General features: G+C 32.1%; 1 protein-coding gene across 4 annotated transcripts; it reads right to left on the bottom strand.

The window, feature by feature from the left end:
* Positions 1-922: 922 nt before the first annotated feature.
* LOC111984858 (fimbrin-1) lies at positions 923-8,636 on the bottom strand. Of its 4 annotated transcripts, none has more exons than XM_024016477.2 (15): positions 8,377-8,636; positions 7,314-7,447; positions 7,039-7,206; positions 6,548-6,786; positions 6,278-6,449; positions 6,138-6,176; positions 5,888-5,956; positions 5,639-5,755; positions 5,040-5,251; positions 4,521-4,676; positions 3,953-4,152; positions 2,747-2,904; positions 2,552-2,648; positions 2,251-2,342; positions 923-1,813 (listed from the first exon to the last, which is right to left on the bottom strand). In XM_024016477.2, the coding sequence occupies exons 2-15, from the start codon at positions 7,395-7,397 to the stop codon at positions 1,550-1,552; spliced, it is 2,067 nt and encodes a 688-aa protein (XP_023872245.1). In that variant the 5' UTR covers positions 7,398-7,447; positions 8,377-8,636; the 3' UTR covers positions 923-1,549. The 4 variants fall into 4 exon arrangements, with proteins under 4 accessions (XP_023872245.1, XP_023872246.1, XP_023872244.1 ...); XM_024016478.2 differs by having other exon boundaries at positions 7,314-7,436; XM_024016476.2 differs by having other exon boundaries at positions 7,314-7,510; positions 8,377-8,635.
* Between the last annotated feature and the right edge of the window lie 4,734 nt (positions 8,637-13,370).

The raw sequence follows: 13,370 nt of genomic DNA, 5'->3' as shown, positions 1-13,370 counted from the left end.
TTTATTTTTTTATTTTTTAAGTGAACCATAGTCTTCTTTCCCAATATTTGAGTCAGTATTAAAAAAAATAAAAAATAAATAAAAAAATAACAAAAAATAAAAATAAAAAATAAAAACCAAAATTGGAGTTAAGGTGAATGTTATAATCAAGGGTCAAATATTTTATCGACTTTTTTTATTGTTAAGTAATAAAATTAACGAATAAAATGAAATCTTCTGGGAAAAAAAAATAATAATCATTGTGTTAAACGATAATTATTAGATTACAGTATTCCTACATCCATTCCGTCCCCCCCCCCCCCCCCCACCCCCCCCAAAAAAAAAAAAGGGAAAAAAATTACAGTAATCCTTCATGACAAGGGGTTAGGCACCAATGAAGCAATGACATTGGGCCAAGTCCATTGTGAGAGCAAAGTTTGGGTTTTGTGTGTGTGTGTGTGTGTGTGTGTGTGTGGGGAGAACTTTGGGTAAATTGACTTCAAATCATGATTGCTAACTCAAATTTGACTTTTTTTTATCTTTGTTCATACATTTCATAAAAAAAATCTATACTTTGCTGGGAAATACTAGTACCCACATCATATTACACACAATCACAATTTCAATGCATTTCAAATGTGGGTAGGTTGATTCTTCTTCTTTTTTCTACCTTTCCAGTCCAAAAAAAAAAATTGTGGGTAGGTTGTGCATAATAGACACTACCCTTGCTCATATTGGGCTGGGACTAGCCATCACTCGAATCAACAGCTTTGACATGTAGCCTCTTTAACATGTATTTTTTTGGTGACAACTTGCACCAAGGTGACTCCTTGTACAAGCACCCAGAGAACTAGCTAAAATATATTGTTTACAAACTATTATCTTGTATCCAAATCCAACTCAAAATAAGAAACACCAAGTAAAAAATACTCTTTGCTTAGTATGAATGAACTTTTTTGAGTTATATCATTTATGACCAGTGCAATTTCCTTCAAAAGAATACAGCTAAAATGGGAGAGCCTACTTAAGTAATGAAATAATAAAGAAGGCAAATAAATGTAAAGCCAACATCTGTCCCTAAGACATGCTATGAACACATTTTTTCACAACTTGTTAAGGTGACCAATTGTCATTAATGCAACATTGCTTTCATATAGGTCCACCATTAACATTACTTTTATTATTCTTATGTCACAAATTCACAACCTACCATCTCAGCAATTAAAAAAAGTTTGTGAAAATTTTGTATCACCAGAGTTGTTCTTTAACTTTCTCTTCTTCCCCACCCCCCTCCCTTCTCTCAGTGGCAAGAAAAGTCTCCTTCTATCTAAAAAAGTAACTGTTTGTACAAAATTCTTCCCTCTTTCTTTCTTTTTCCATCCCTTTTGTTTAGTTTTTATTTACAACCACATGTTGTATATAAGTAGTTTTTTTTTTTTTTTTTTTTTTTTTTTTTTAGCATAAAGAGAAGCTGAAAATCTACCCACTTAACTGCAAACATATTCACTTTTTCTTTTTCATTTCTAACTAAACTGATCTTATGGAGGTAAAAACTATAGCAATTCATGGTTCAGTCTACCACAGAAGCCGTGTCATTCTCAACCACTGAGGAAGTGTCAGAGGCAGCATCATCAATACTGAAGTTTGAAACTTCACCGCAAAGGGATGAGATTTCATCCTCGCCATTAATTGATGGTGCTGGGGATGCATCGGTAATAGTGGAACTGGAAGACGCATAAGCAGGTGATGGAGCTGACTCTGCTTCTTCAACTGCTTTTTGCAGGCTCCAGTACATAATGCTGGCTGTAAGGGTGAGAAGCATCTTTTGGTTGACCTGCCATAGTTTGAAATAGATGACAATGATCGGTCAATTCTCTGATTTCCACCTCTAAATTCATACTTCATAGAGTGATCACTCACTCACTCACTGACATGAATGACGGAGTTGCCTACAAAAGGGTAACTGCTGCTATCTCTAATGAACATTCCTATTGCTTGTATTGCTATGAAGCCATAGATTAATCTGTGTGAGGGTGCGTGTGTGTTTTGTGTTTACACCAGCATATGATTTTGTCTGTATCTCTTCTATAATGAAAAAAAACTAAATTGCCAGTAATCTGGTTATTTCTTGACATATGGTAAATTAATCTCAAAAATCATGGTAGGCTGCAGGGTAATGAAGATAAAAAGGGGAAGTGTCAACTTATAGTTATAGTCTGTGCAATGAAATGTACAACTCAAAAAGATACAGGCCCCCAGCTGCAATCTTACCTCCATGATGTCCTCAGGTAACAAGAAAATGGAACAACCAAGCTTTCGCGCAACACTGATAATATATGTAGCATTCAACCTCTTTTCATCGTCTATCATAATAACAACAAAAACAGTCAGCCCACTTCTTCCTTAGTACTTCACTCAGTTTTGGCAATGTCTAGAGTCAACTAGTAATAAAAATTGATAAAGTGAAGCACTAGATTTCATCTATTCCCCACTGGCCTCTCCATAAGATTAAAAGATATGATTGTAATCCTGTTATTAACCAATCCATGATATAGAGTTGCAGGAAACATACCACTTTCACCCTTTGTAACTAGGTTCCAATTGACAACCCTAGCCTCCACAGCACTAAGAAGCTGAAGGAAGAATATTCCATTTGACAAACTCTTATCCTGAAAAGAATTTCCATATTACGCAAAGTCTCCAATCAATCTCCATAAAAGTATTATGTTCATGTGATAAACTTATAAAGTAAAAAATTCTCCCTCACCTTAAAACTGTCTATATGAGAGGATCTGCCTGTACTTTTCACTTTGTTATTTGCCCAATTTAGGATATCAGCATCTTTTACCTCCTTTCCTTGGGAGTGATATCTTAAGTTCTTTAAAAGTTGAAGCATATGAAACCTCATCAACTGCCACAGGAAAGCTGAAACAGATAACAAAAAAAAATTGAGCATTGGGACAACAAATTTACTGCCACAAATTCAACAAAAATCAAACAACCATTTCCTTTTTCTTTTTTTATTCAGTAAGTAATAAAATGTATCAAAAAACTGTACCACTAAAAATATTTAGAAAGCCTGTTTAAAGAACAAAGGAAAATATTTAAACTCAACAGGGAATCGTGGAATAAGTAGATTTAAATTCATATCTTATGCTATGATACATACAATACTTCTTCCTACAAAAAGTTGCTATGTCAGACACTACTCTGAATTGACACCTGCTTGTACACTTAACCAACGTGGCTAGAACTTGAATAAAATAACTCATCTTAATATAGTAAAATAGGAGAGGAACTGCATAAGTGTAGGAGTATAATGCCTTTTAATCAAGATACTTAACATGAGGTCATTCTTTAAATATTGTTATGCTTCAAAGGTGATTTGGTAATCAAACACAAGCTTTAAACATGAAATAAATTAATAATTTAAANAGTAATAAAATGTATCAAAAAACTGTACCACTAAAAATATTTAGAAAGCCTGTTTAAAGAACAAAGGAAAATATTTAAACTCAACAGGGAATCGTGGAATAAGTAGATTTAAATTCATATCTTATGCTATGATACATACAATACTTCTTCCTACAAAAAGTTGCTATGTCAGACACTACTCTGAATTGACACCTGCTTGTACACTTAACCAACGTGGCTAGAACTTGAATAAAATAACTCATCTTAATATAGTAAAATAGGAGAGGAACTGCATAAGTGTAGGAGTATAATGCCTTTTAATCAAGATACTTAACATGAGGTCATTCTTTAAATATTGTTATGCTTCAAAGGTGATTTGGTAATCAAACACAAGCTTTAAACATGAAATAAATTAATAATTTAAATTCACAATGCACATCAAAACTCAAAAGCATTGTCCCAACATCATCAACTACAACGAGAGTTCAGAAAATTTGTAATAGTTAATAAAAAGTCTGCAATTATGCTATACAAATGCAATATGTGATGGAGGAGTTACCAAGTATGAGCTTCTTATTTCCTTGTACAAAATCATTTCCACCTAAATTCACTAGTGAAAATTTCATCTGCTTCCCAATCCTTATGACTTGATTGCAATTCTCTACTTTTTTAAATGGCATCTTAATTGGAGGCTTTGATGCCTGCTTCCAGATAACTGATCCAGGAGAAACTTTGTCAAGCACTTCTAGAAGTACCCAGCTGTGTACAAGAATAATGCTCATCAAGCCATATAAGAGGAAACTATAAATGCAATGTAGTTAATCACCTGTTTAAGATTTTTTGGGTTTTGGGGAAGAAATTTGAATTAAACAGAGATAAAGACCTTGAAAGGAGCATGCGCGTGGGGGGGGGGGGGGGGGTGAGGGAGATGGGTAAATATTTTCAAGAATGAATTGAGAAGAGAAAAGGCACGCATTTACATTTGAATAAAACATAAGTGTGCATCTCTTCTAAAAATATATTCAGAATATATCGAATAATTATTTGGCAGCAGCTTGTATTTCCTTTCTAAATAAGATTAGAAGAATTCACACGTAATAAATACTTCAAAAATAGAAAAAACTCACCCATTTCTGACATCCTCAAAAACATTATTGACATAAGTAGCAATTCCAAGACTGTTGATCCACAACCTAAAGCATCTTTCTTCTCTAGAAGTTTGTATATCTTCTGTCATCATCTCTGCATAGGAAATCTTTTTGCTGTCTGTGGAGAGACCACTCCTGGAAACATACATTCTCAACATAATGAACCACAAAGTTGGGAGGACGAATTACTGAAAGATCCAACATATTACACTAATAAAAAAAAATTGCTTGGACTCATATTAAGAGTGTAAGTAAACACACACACACACACACACACCCCAATATATATATATATATATATGTTGAAAAGAAGAAGAAAAAGAGAAGCAAAAGGCTAAAGAGACTGAAAAAAAGGGGAGAGAGAGAGAGAGAGAAGAAGGAGGAGGAGGAAAACCATTCCACAAAGTTACCATATGACTTTATAGGAGAGATGATTAAGAAAGCCTACACATTCTAAACACTTCAATGTAACAAGAGATGGTGAATTTCTCTTCCCACCTTTGGTGAAAAATTTGTGCCACAAATGCAAGATTTAAATTTGGCGAGCCCTCAACAATGTCATTGGGGGATAAATATCTTTTGCACTCCATTCTCTCTGCATGATCAAGTATCAGTTTTGCCCTTTCCTGAGGATCCTTGGTATCCAGTGTGGATGGATTGCAGTGTTCTGGAGCCAGAACATTTAGCAGGTAAGCATATGCCTCTCCACTCTGCATGCATATGAGCAAAAACATAAAAGCAAATCAAGTTACAAGTCTTGTAAAACATAATCTCTTGATAAGAAATTTGAATTCATTTGTAAGAAAGAAAAAATTCTGCTGTAATTGCTTGTGAGGAAGAGCAGGTCCTACATAAAAGAAGGGGAGAAGTTGGGGAAGAGTATGATAACAGAGCAAGATGGATATCTAGACAAGCAATAATTCCTTTAAAGTAGCTCCAAATGCCACTTAACAGGTCATTTTAAATATATATAGTAGGATAATATGATTGAAATATATATAGTAGGATAATACAATTTAAATATTCCACTCACTACTCAGCTATTCATAACACCATCATTATAGTGCAACTAGGTACACAGAAGGAGTAGCCAATACCTTCAAATCAGAAGAAAAATTTGTAACAGGTTTCTTGTAGCCTGCTTTCTGGAGATGGAAATTCATCCATTTTAATAAAACTTTGTCAGGTGGTAAACTCATAAGCTCTTCAATATCCTGTCAAATAAAGCAATGCATAATCTGAGCTTCATTCCTAAGACATAAACAATTGAAATCTAACATTGACAGACTTAGTTTTGTTGAATATTAAGAACATGATAATTAACAAGATAATTCTAAATTTCATACACTGCTTTCATCGACCAGATCCACAAGCTGAGGTGTCTTCTTAAGGTTAAGATCAGCCAACAGTTGTATCTGAAAATGAAACAATAAGTCCATGACAGAGAGGAGCTGAAAGAGATGACTGAATAATCAATCTCTAAAATTCAGTAGCCAATGTTTATATAGTCATGCTACAGACCCAACTCTGGTGTCCAGTACAGGGTTAAAGGCTATTAAACTTTGTCAGAATCAGAATCTAAGTACAGATGCTCACCTTTATAATTTGAGAAATCAACCCAAATATCAGATGAGGCTGCACAAAAAAAAAAAAAAACACAGAATAGAAAACTTCAGACTAGATGAAATGAGTCTAATGATAAACCTAAACTGGGAAGCTGCATTAGCTAAACTCACCCTTCCTTCAACCAAGTCCTGTGTACCGATGTTAACTACTGTGCAGCCAATTGCCTTAGCAGAGTTGAGGCAAAGAGTATGGTTTTCATTCCTCTCCCATAAGTTGATAACCCGTTTGGTATTGATTGCTCGTTCATCTATTGTACCAGGCACAGCAACATTGATAAGCTTGCTGCATAAAGCCATAAGATAAATCAAAACCAGCACATTGTATAAGCTAAAAGTTACATAAAAATGTTTAGCATTATCAAGCAGACCCTGGTTAAATACCATAGAAGAACTCCATCTTTTGCAAGATCAAATAGATCATTTGTTGCTGCGTCTAACGGAAGATATTGGCTTAGAAATGGGTCATCCCCAAGATAGCTGTTTATGTGAGCGACATATAATGCTTTCTCTGACTGGCTGATTGTGTGAAGGAGAGTAGTTGTGGTGGCCTTAAGGAAAGAAGAAGAGTTTTTTGAAACATCCGATTTTGTTGTAGTTCGACTTTGCAAATTCAGATATGCCTGGTACCACCATGCAACCAATTAAACATGTTACCTCTTATCCTTCTAAACCTTAAAGCCAATAAATTCCCAAATCATTAAAATCTATTTCAACACAACAAACGTTACTTCTAATTTCAGAACAATTACAAATAAATTACATGACCTCTACTTTCATTCCTTTTTTGATGCTAATGCTACAAAGAATCATTTATCAACTACCAGAGGAAGGGAGAGAGAAATCAGAGAAACCAGAAAACACAGAATGCTCACCCTCAGGAAGGCTTCAAAATCAATTTCTTCGCTCAAATCAGAATTCAATTCACCCAAAATACCCCTGATCTCCTCCTCAGTGAACTCCCTAAAAGCCTTTAGCTTCGCCATCAAAGGTGGCAAATCTTCGCCTGTAACTTTACCATTCTGATTCTTTACTGATACAAACTTCAAACCCACAAAAATGAAATTACATGTTAACATGATCAGAAATAACCATCACAGGATATTCTCAAATCAAATTTACTAACAAATTCAAACAAAATTAAACTTACTTTGGATTTAAGGCTGCGAAGCTCAACCTGTGTGAACTGGCTATGAAGCCATTGATCGACCACAACACCCACAAAACTTGACATCTCCGCCAATTGCCAAGAAAAAGATGAGAACTAACTAACCTTTTACAATTCTTCCCCAAGTTACATAAAATCAGTAAAAAATCCAACAAGCATCCTTGAATCAACAATTCAGTCTGGCATTAAACACAGAAGTACATAATTGAATCCACATAGACATGGACAAGTTATAATCATAAACAGACCATGCACTAGGGTGATTTAGTTCCTACTAATCACCAGCCTGTCCGACTGTTTCCAAACAGATAGCATAAAAAGGGGGTGCACACAAAAAAATTAATAAAAAATTAAAAAACAGCCACAAGACTAAGTTAAAACAATAATAGTTAATTAGTTTTTAGATTATATGAACAATGAATGAAATCCTGTTAAATATATCATAACTTAAAAGGCCCCAGAACTGCATATCTATAGAAATTAAAGGGGAAAAAAGGGTCAAAATCGATGAGTTTATTTTCAAGCTCTAACTCTTTGGAAAACATTCAATTGCACTACTTTCAAAACCAACAAGAACAACAAGAAGTAGAAGACCATGAATCTGGTAAATTAGACGAAGGACACATAACATTATTGCATAATGTCCATGCGTGCGTGTTAGAGAAAGAAAGTAAAACAATAAAAACGAAACCGAGAATTCCACACCTGCAATAAGTCTTAAACAAAGAACCCAATAGCACAAGACATAATATTATGCGTGTGTCTTATTCTAGTGCCCTTTTCATGAACACTATCATGATGAAGAAATCAAAACCCAATAAAGAAAACGTTAAATCAAAGCAATCCCACAAGTCCATACCAGTCAAAAAAAAAAAAAAAAGCAATAACAAATCCAATGGTATAAGACAAACCAAATAAAGTTTGTGTCTTTTGTGAGACTTTTTTGTTACAATGGATTTTCATGAACAAGAACAATATACCAATACAAATGAATCAGAACCCAGTATACAAAACGTGTAAACAAAGAAAACCCAGAAGCCATTACCTGTTAAAAAAGCCTTGGAGAAAAAAAAAAATGAATGAGACTGGTCCCTCGCAGAAGTCTCAAGTCTCTCCTTAGTTTTTTTTTCTCAATTGTGATAACACACAATGTGAACAAAAAGAGAGACAAAGAGAGAAAGGGATCGAGTTTTCCTTCGTGGGAGAGCAAAGTGGGAGAGAAAGGAAACAGTTTTGGCTTTCGGACCCGCTATCTAGACCAGAGAGAAGGACAGCCGAGGAGAGAGAGAGAGAGTTTGGTACTATGGTTATTGTAGAGTTTTTGCGGTTTTTGTGGTTCACGTAGTTGCGAGGGTATGGTAAGGTAGATGGACTCGCTCATTTTGCAGTGCCAACACATTGAGTTTTGTGTGTACACCTGTTTGATCACTTCTGGATAGCACGTGACTATGTGAGACACTGTCCTTTGGCAATTGGTTTTTTTTTTTGCCAAAAATATGGTGCTACTTGTATTTCATTGTAAATAGTAAATGTAGTAACTAAATGCATCACGGAAACACAACAACTAACCCCCAATCCATACCAACACTGCTGACAATTCCGTGAATCTAGTAATACTCTTCAAAAAAAAAATTTTGAGTAACATCCATGACATTTTACAACAAATTCTAAATAAAAAAGTTGTTATTAATTGTAATTAACGGGTTAGTATCAAGTTAGAATCAATAACAATTTAATACTTAGGATTTGTTGTAAAAATATGAAAATATTGTGGGCATAGCACTTCTCAATTCGTTACGATGAGTAGATAACAAAAACTGAATTTTAGTAGTATATCTATTTTAGAAGTAATATTAAACCAATTAAAATTTATTGTTTTAATAAATTTGTGGGAAAAAAATTTGTATCTTTAACATTACTCTCAATAAGAAACAACCCTAACGAGTAACGACTATTTTTTTTCATTTACTAAAATATACACTTTTGATGAACATCAAATTTGATCAAGTTTTTTTATGAAGACCCCAAAACAAAAAATATATGATGCAATGCTGTCAAAGTTTTGTCAAGTCTACTAATTCAATATTTAAAATAAAATAAAAAAATGAACACATTGATTAATTGTTCATTTTTCTTGATTATATGGATTTTAATTGTGTATAGAAGGTGTACATTAAACATTTGCTAAATTAATCTGATTATAAAAGTAATTGTGAAGAATGTTAATTGTAATTATTCCTCTTGAATGTATCATAGATCTAAGTAGTATGTTTTTCTCAAATCATGACAACTAATAGTTTACATACTATGTGGGTTCTAATTAGCTCAATTGGTAAAATCTTTGATGGGTTGTATAAGAAATTGAGGGTTCAATTCTCGTCTATATTAAAAATTAATTGGTGTCTTAATTTGATGATAAAGAACTATTAATAGAAGCAGACGTCATAGGATAAAACTCTCTTAAAAAAAAAAAAAAGTTTACCTACCATGGGTGAATTTTTAGTGGCAGCGAGATATATAACTTATCTAGAATTGATGTTCAAGTTTTATCAATCTCTATCAAAATTCCTTCAAAAAAATTCTATCGAAATTTTCCCATGAAAAAAAAATTATATTCTGTCAAATTTTCTTTCTTTTTTTATAATTATTATTTAAAAAAAAAAAAAAAAAAACATGTTGATGACAAAGTCTATATTTTGTCATATATTCTTATCAATTGAGATATAAACTTGATATATCTTGAGGCTATATCATAGGTTTAGAAAGCAATGTTTTTGGGTAGCTATCATGGGATTTTTGAGGATTTGAATTGTATTGGTTTTACATTCAGGCAAGGTTGGTGAGGTGGTGGTGGCGGTGGCGCCGGTGTTGTGTAGAGAAGAAGATTTTATTGATGGTTAAACGGATTTTACGTAAAGAAAACTAATTACATTCTTCTTTCAAACAGGTTTTTCTCCCACTTTTTACGTAAAAAAAGAGTTACATTCATCTTTCTGTTATATATCGGAGGAGAATTGATTGATCTAAACTCTATATGAAAATTATTTTGTTACCCAAAAGAAATTAAAAAGAAAAGAAAGAAAGAATATAAAATGCTAAAATTAGTGTCCATTTTATTAAAAAAAAAAAGAAAAAGAAAAACAAAAAAACTTGGGTGGCAATGAATGTGATTAGTATCATATGTCTAAAATAATAATAGAGAAATTTCTTTTGTTATGTTCTGTATTTAAAAGTTGACATACAAGTCTTTTGTTTTTAGAAGAAGTTTTTTGAGAAGAAGTTAACATACAAGTTTGTAACACCTTTGTAGTAAAATTTATGATACTTCTATCATCACTTATGTCAAAGTGGCATTGCACCAATTGCAACTTAATTATCACTCCACAAGTTGTAAAAAAGGTTATTTTAAAAAAAAAAAAGTATCTACATTGCCCAAAAAAAAAAACAAAAAACAAAAAATCACTAAAACTTATAGTCTTTTAGAAAAGGAAAGCCCAAGCGTCTTGGATATGCCTAAGGCTTATATGCTTAAATTTGAGGGTATTGGTATGCTTTGGTTTTGGAGTGAAAAACCTTCATTATTATTACTATTTTCTTTAACTAGCATGTTAATTTGTATGGAGTTTTAAGAATAAAATATAATATGTTAGGTAAATAAAAATGTAAATAATTAAAAAGAAAATTTATAATGAACTTATAAAAATAATTAATATTAGTAGTAGATTTAACATTAAAAATATTTATATTAGAAAACTACATGTTAAGTTGAATCGGATTGCTATTCCTATTACTCATACCTTTTTTTTTTTTTTTTTCATGTGAGTTTGGACAGGTTCATTGGTCCAAGTCTAATTTTTCCATGACTAGTTAGGAGGCTTTTATATGAAGACATTAAAGGATCAAACTTAAAAGATCAATAGAAGTGGGATTGTAAACATTTTAAATTTTGGGCTTGCAAATTATTATATTCCAAATCACTGCCTTCCTTTCATAGACTAAGCTATATCAGATGTTTTGTATCATAATATATAGAGTTCATATTGATCTTTAGAGTTTTAAGTTACATTCAAAACTTTAATATTTGTTTTTATTTTTGAAAAAGAAAAAAAAAATATACAGATTGGTTTTCAGGTTAACAGTTTTACATGGTCTAACTTTTTTTCTTTTCTTTTTTGGTTTCCTTCTAATATTAGTAAGTGTTTATGTTTTTTGTTTTCTGATGATAAACATATAAAAATTAAGAACTGTATACATTATGTCGTGCAGGCACATTGAAGTCAGATGAATGAGATCGGTTTGGTCGGTGAGTGATGAATGTGAGAACAACTAAATCTGTGCAGTTTCATAAAAGTGGAGTTAAGTAATTAATATAAATTCATTATAATACTATCAAATTAATATAATATAACAATCAAATATATATATATATATATAATACTATTTCTGACCATGTATTGATGATCCATCTTATAAATTGGTATGAGCTGGTAGAGTGTGTTGTCAAATGTGAGAATTACTCGAATAATAATCAACATTAATTAAATGGTTTTCTGGTCGTGTTACAAACGAACATTCTCCATCATGCATACGATCATGTTGCGTGATATCTAAAAAATATTTACTTACAAACAAAATTTATTTTGCGTAAATTCTGTCTCAACTCTCGATGATTTCAAACTAAATCTTATTTAGATTTCAAAATTTCAAATTAAACCTTAAAATTTTATAATATTATAAATTAAATCTTATAATTTTGCTAATTTCAAATCAAACCTTGGACTTATAAACCATTTGGGATTTTCAGGTTTGAATTGTGGGCTTAATTTTCAAGTTTGATTTGGAGGTTTAAATTAGGAGTAAGATTTTGGATGTTCATGGTTTTTTTTTTTAATAAACATTAATAATTATTAGAACACATACGAAAATAATAATAATAATAATAATAATAATAATAATAATAATGCTTTAAACTGGGTTTATAATATATTACATAAATCTCATTCTACAACTACAAAAATTATACTCTTTTGTAAGAAAGATAAAGATGCAATTTTAAAAATTCAATTGCATGACCATTCAAGGATTGCTTTGCAACAATAAATCATTAGGGCTAGCTCTAGGCCTAGGCCACGGTTCCACCTACCCTAGAAATTTATAAAGGGTCCTAAGTGCCCCCTTCCAAGTTCATAAACAAAAGGCTCACAAAATCATACAAGGTCCCAAAATTGTAGAATAATAATTTATTTGTTTTAAAAGAAAAAATATGTATAAGACTTTTGCTTTATTTTCCCCAACTCCAAGAAGGCCCCATAATATTGAGTTAATTTAACCCAATTGAATTAATAAACTATTTATCCAAAAAAAAAAATTGTTATGAATGTGTTAAAATAATCACATGAAAATTCAATTTGCCTAACATGTGAATAAAACTTAAATACAAAAACTTAATTAGCAATTATATATCGAAAAAAGTTTATAATTTAAAAAATTATCTAAACTTCTCCGATTTCGATCTTAAAATGTATTGAACAGATCGAATAACATTGGCGTGAATGGCAATGCGCCATGGTTGCGGGGGGCCTGTGGGTACATGTTTTGGGTGAAAAATCATGAAATGATTAAACTTTTTCACTAAAAATAAATAAAAAAATAAAAAAAATAAAAAGTAGGAGATTGCGTCATCTTTTGACAAAGTTGACAATGCCACTCTAATCTAACCACAGACATAGATCTAGATACTGTATTCTGATCTGAAAGCCTTTGGGATTATAACATATAGTTCTGGGGTCCACTCTGATGCTGCTGTGATTTGGCTTCGAAAGTAAATATGTCACTAAATGCCATGGTCCACCTAGATTGTCCTTGCCACAAACAAACCATAATCTTGGAACAAAATAACAATTAATTAAAAAAAATAACTGGGATTGTTTCAGGTGTGACAATCACCACCATAAACATTTCACTTATTCCAATTTATACCATATTAATTATTAAGGTTTGGTTGGTTAAGTTAATTTAGGTTCTCAAAAGTGTCAGAAG

This window comes from Quercus suber, unplaced genomic scaffold (assembly GCF_002906115.3).
Source record: "Quercus suber isolate HL8 unplaced genomic scaffold, Cork oak 2.0 scaffold_154, whole genome shotgun sequence".
NCBI lineage: Eukaryota > Viridiplantae > Streptophyta > Magnoliopsida > Fagales > Fagaceae > Quercus > Quercus suber.
Note: the sequence above shows the minus strand (reverse complement) of the source record. Positions and strands in the feature narration are given on the sequence as shown.

Coding starts and splice junctions, on each gene's coding strand:
- LOC111984858 (XM_024016477.2), bottom strand. CDS start 7,397: ATGTCAAGTTTTGTGGGTGTTGTGGTCGATCAATGGCTTCATAGCCAG. Junction 6,450..6,547: donor AAAGATGGAGTTCTTCTATG/GTATTTAACCAG, acceptor GGCTTTATGCAG/CAAGCTTATCAATGTTGCTG. Junction 5,756..5,887: donor ATCTGGTCGATGAAAGCAGT/GTATGAAATTTA, acceptor TTTATTTGACAG/GATATTGAAGAGCTTATGAG.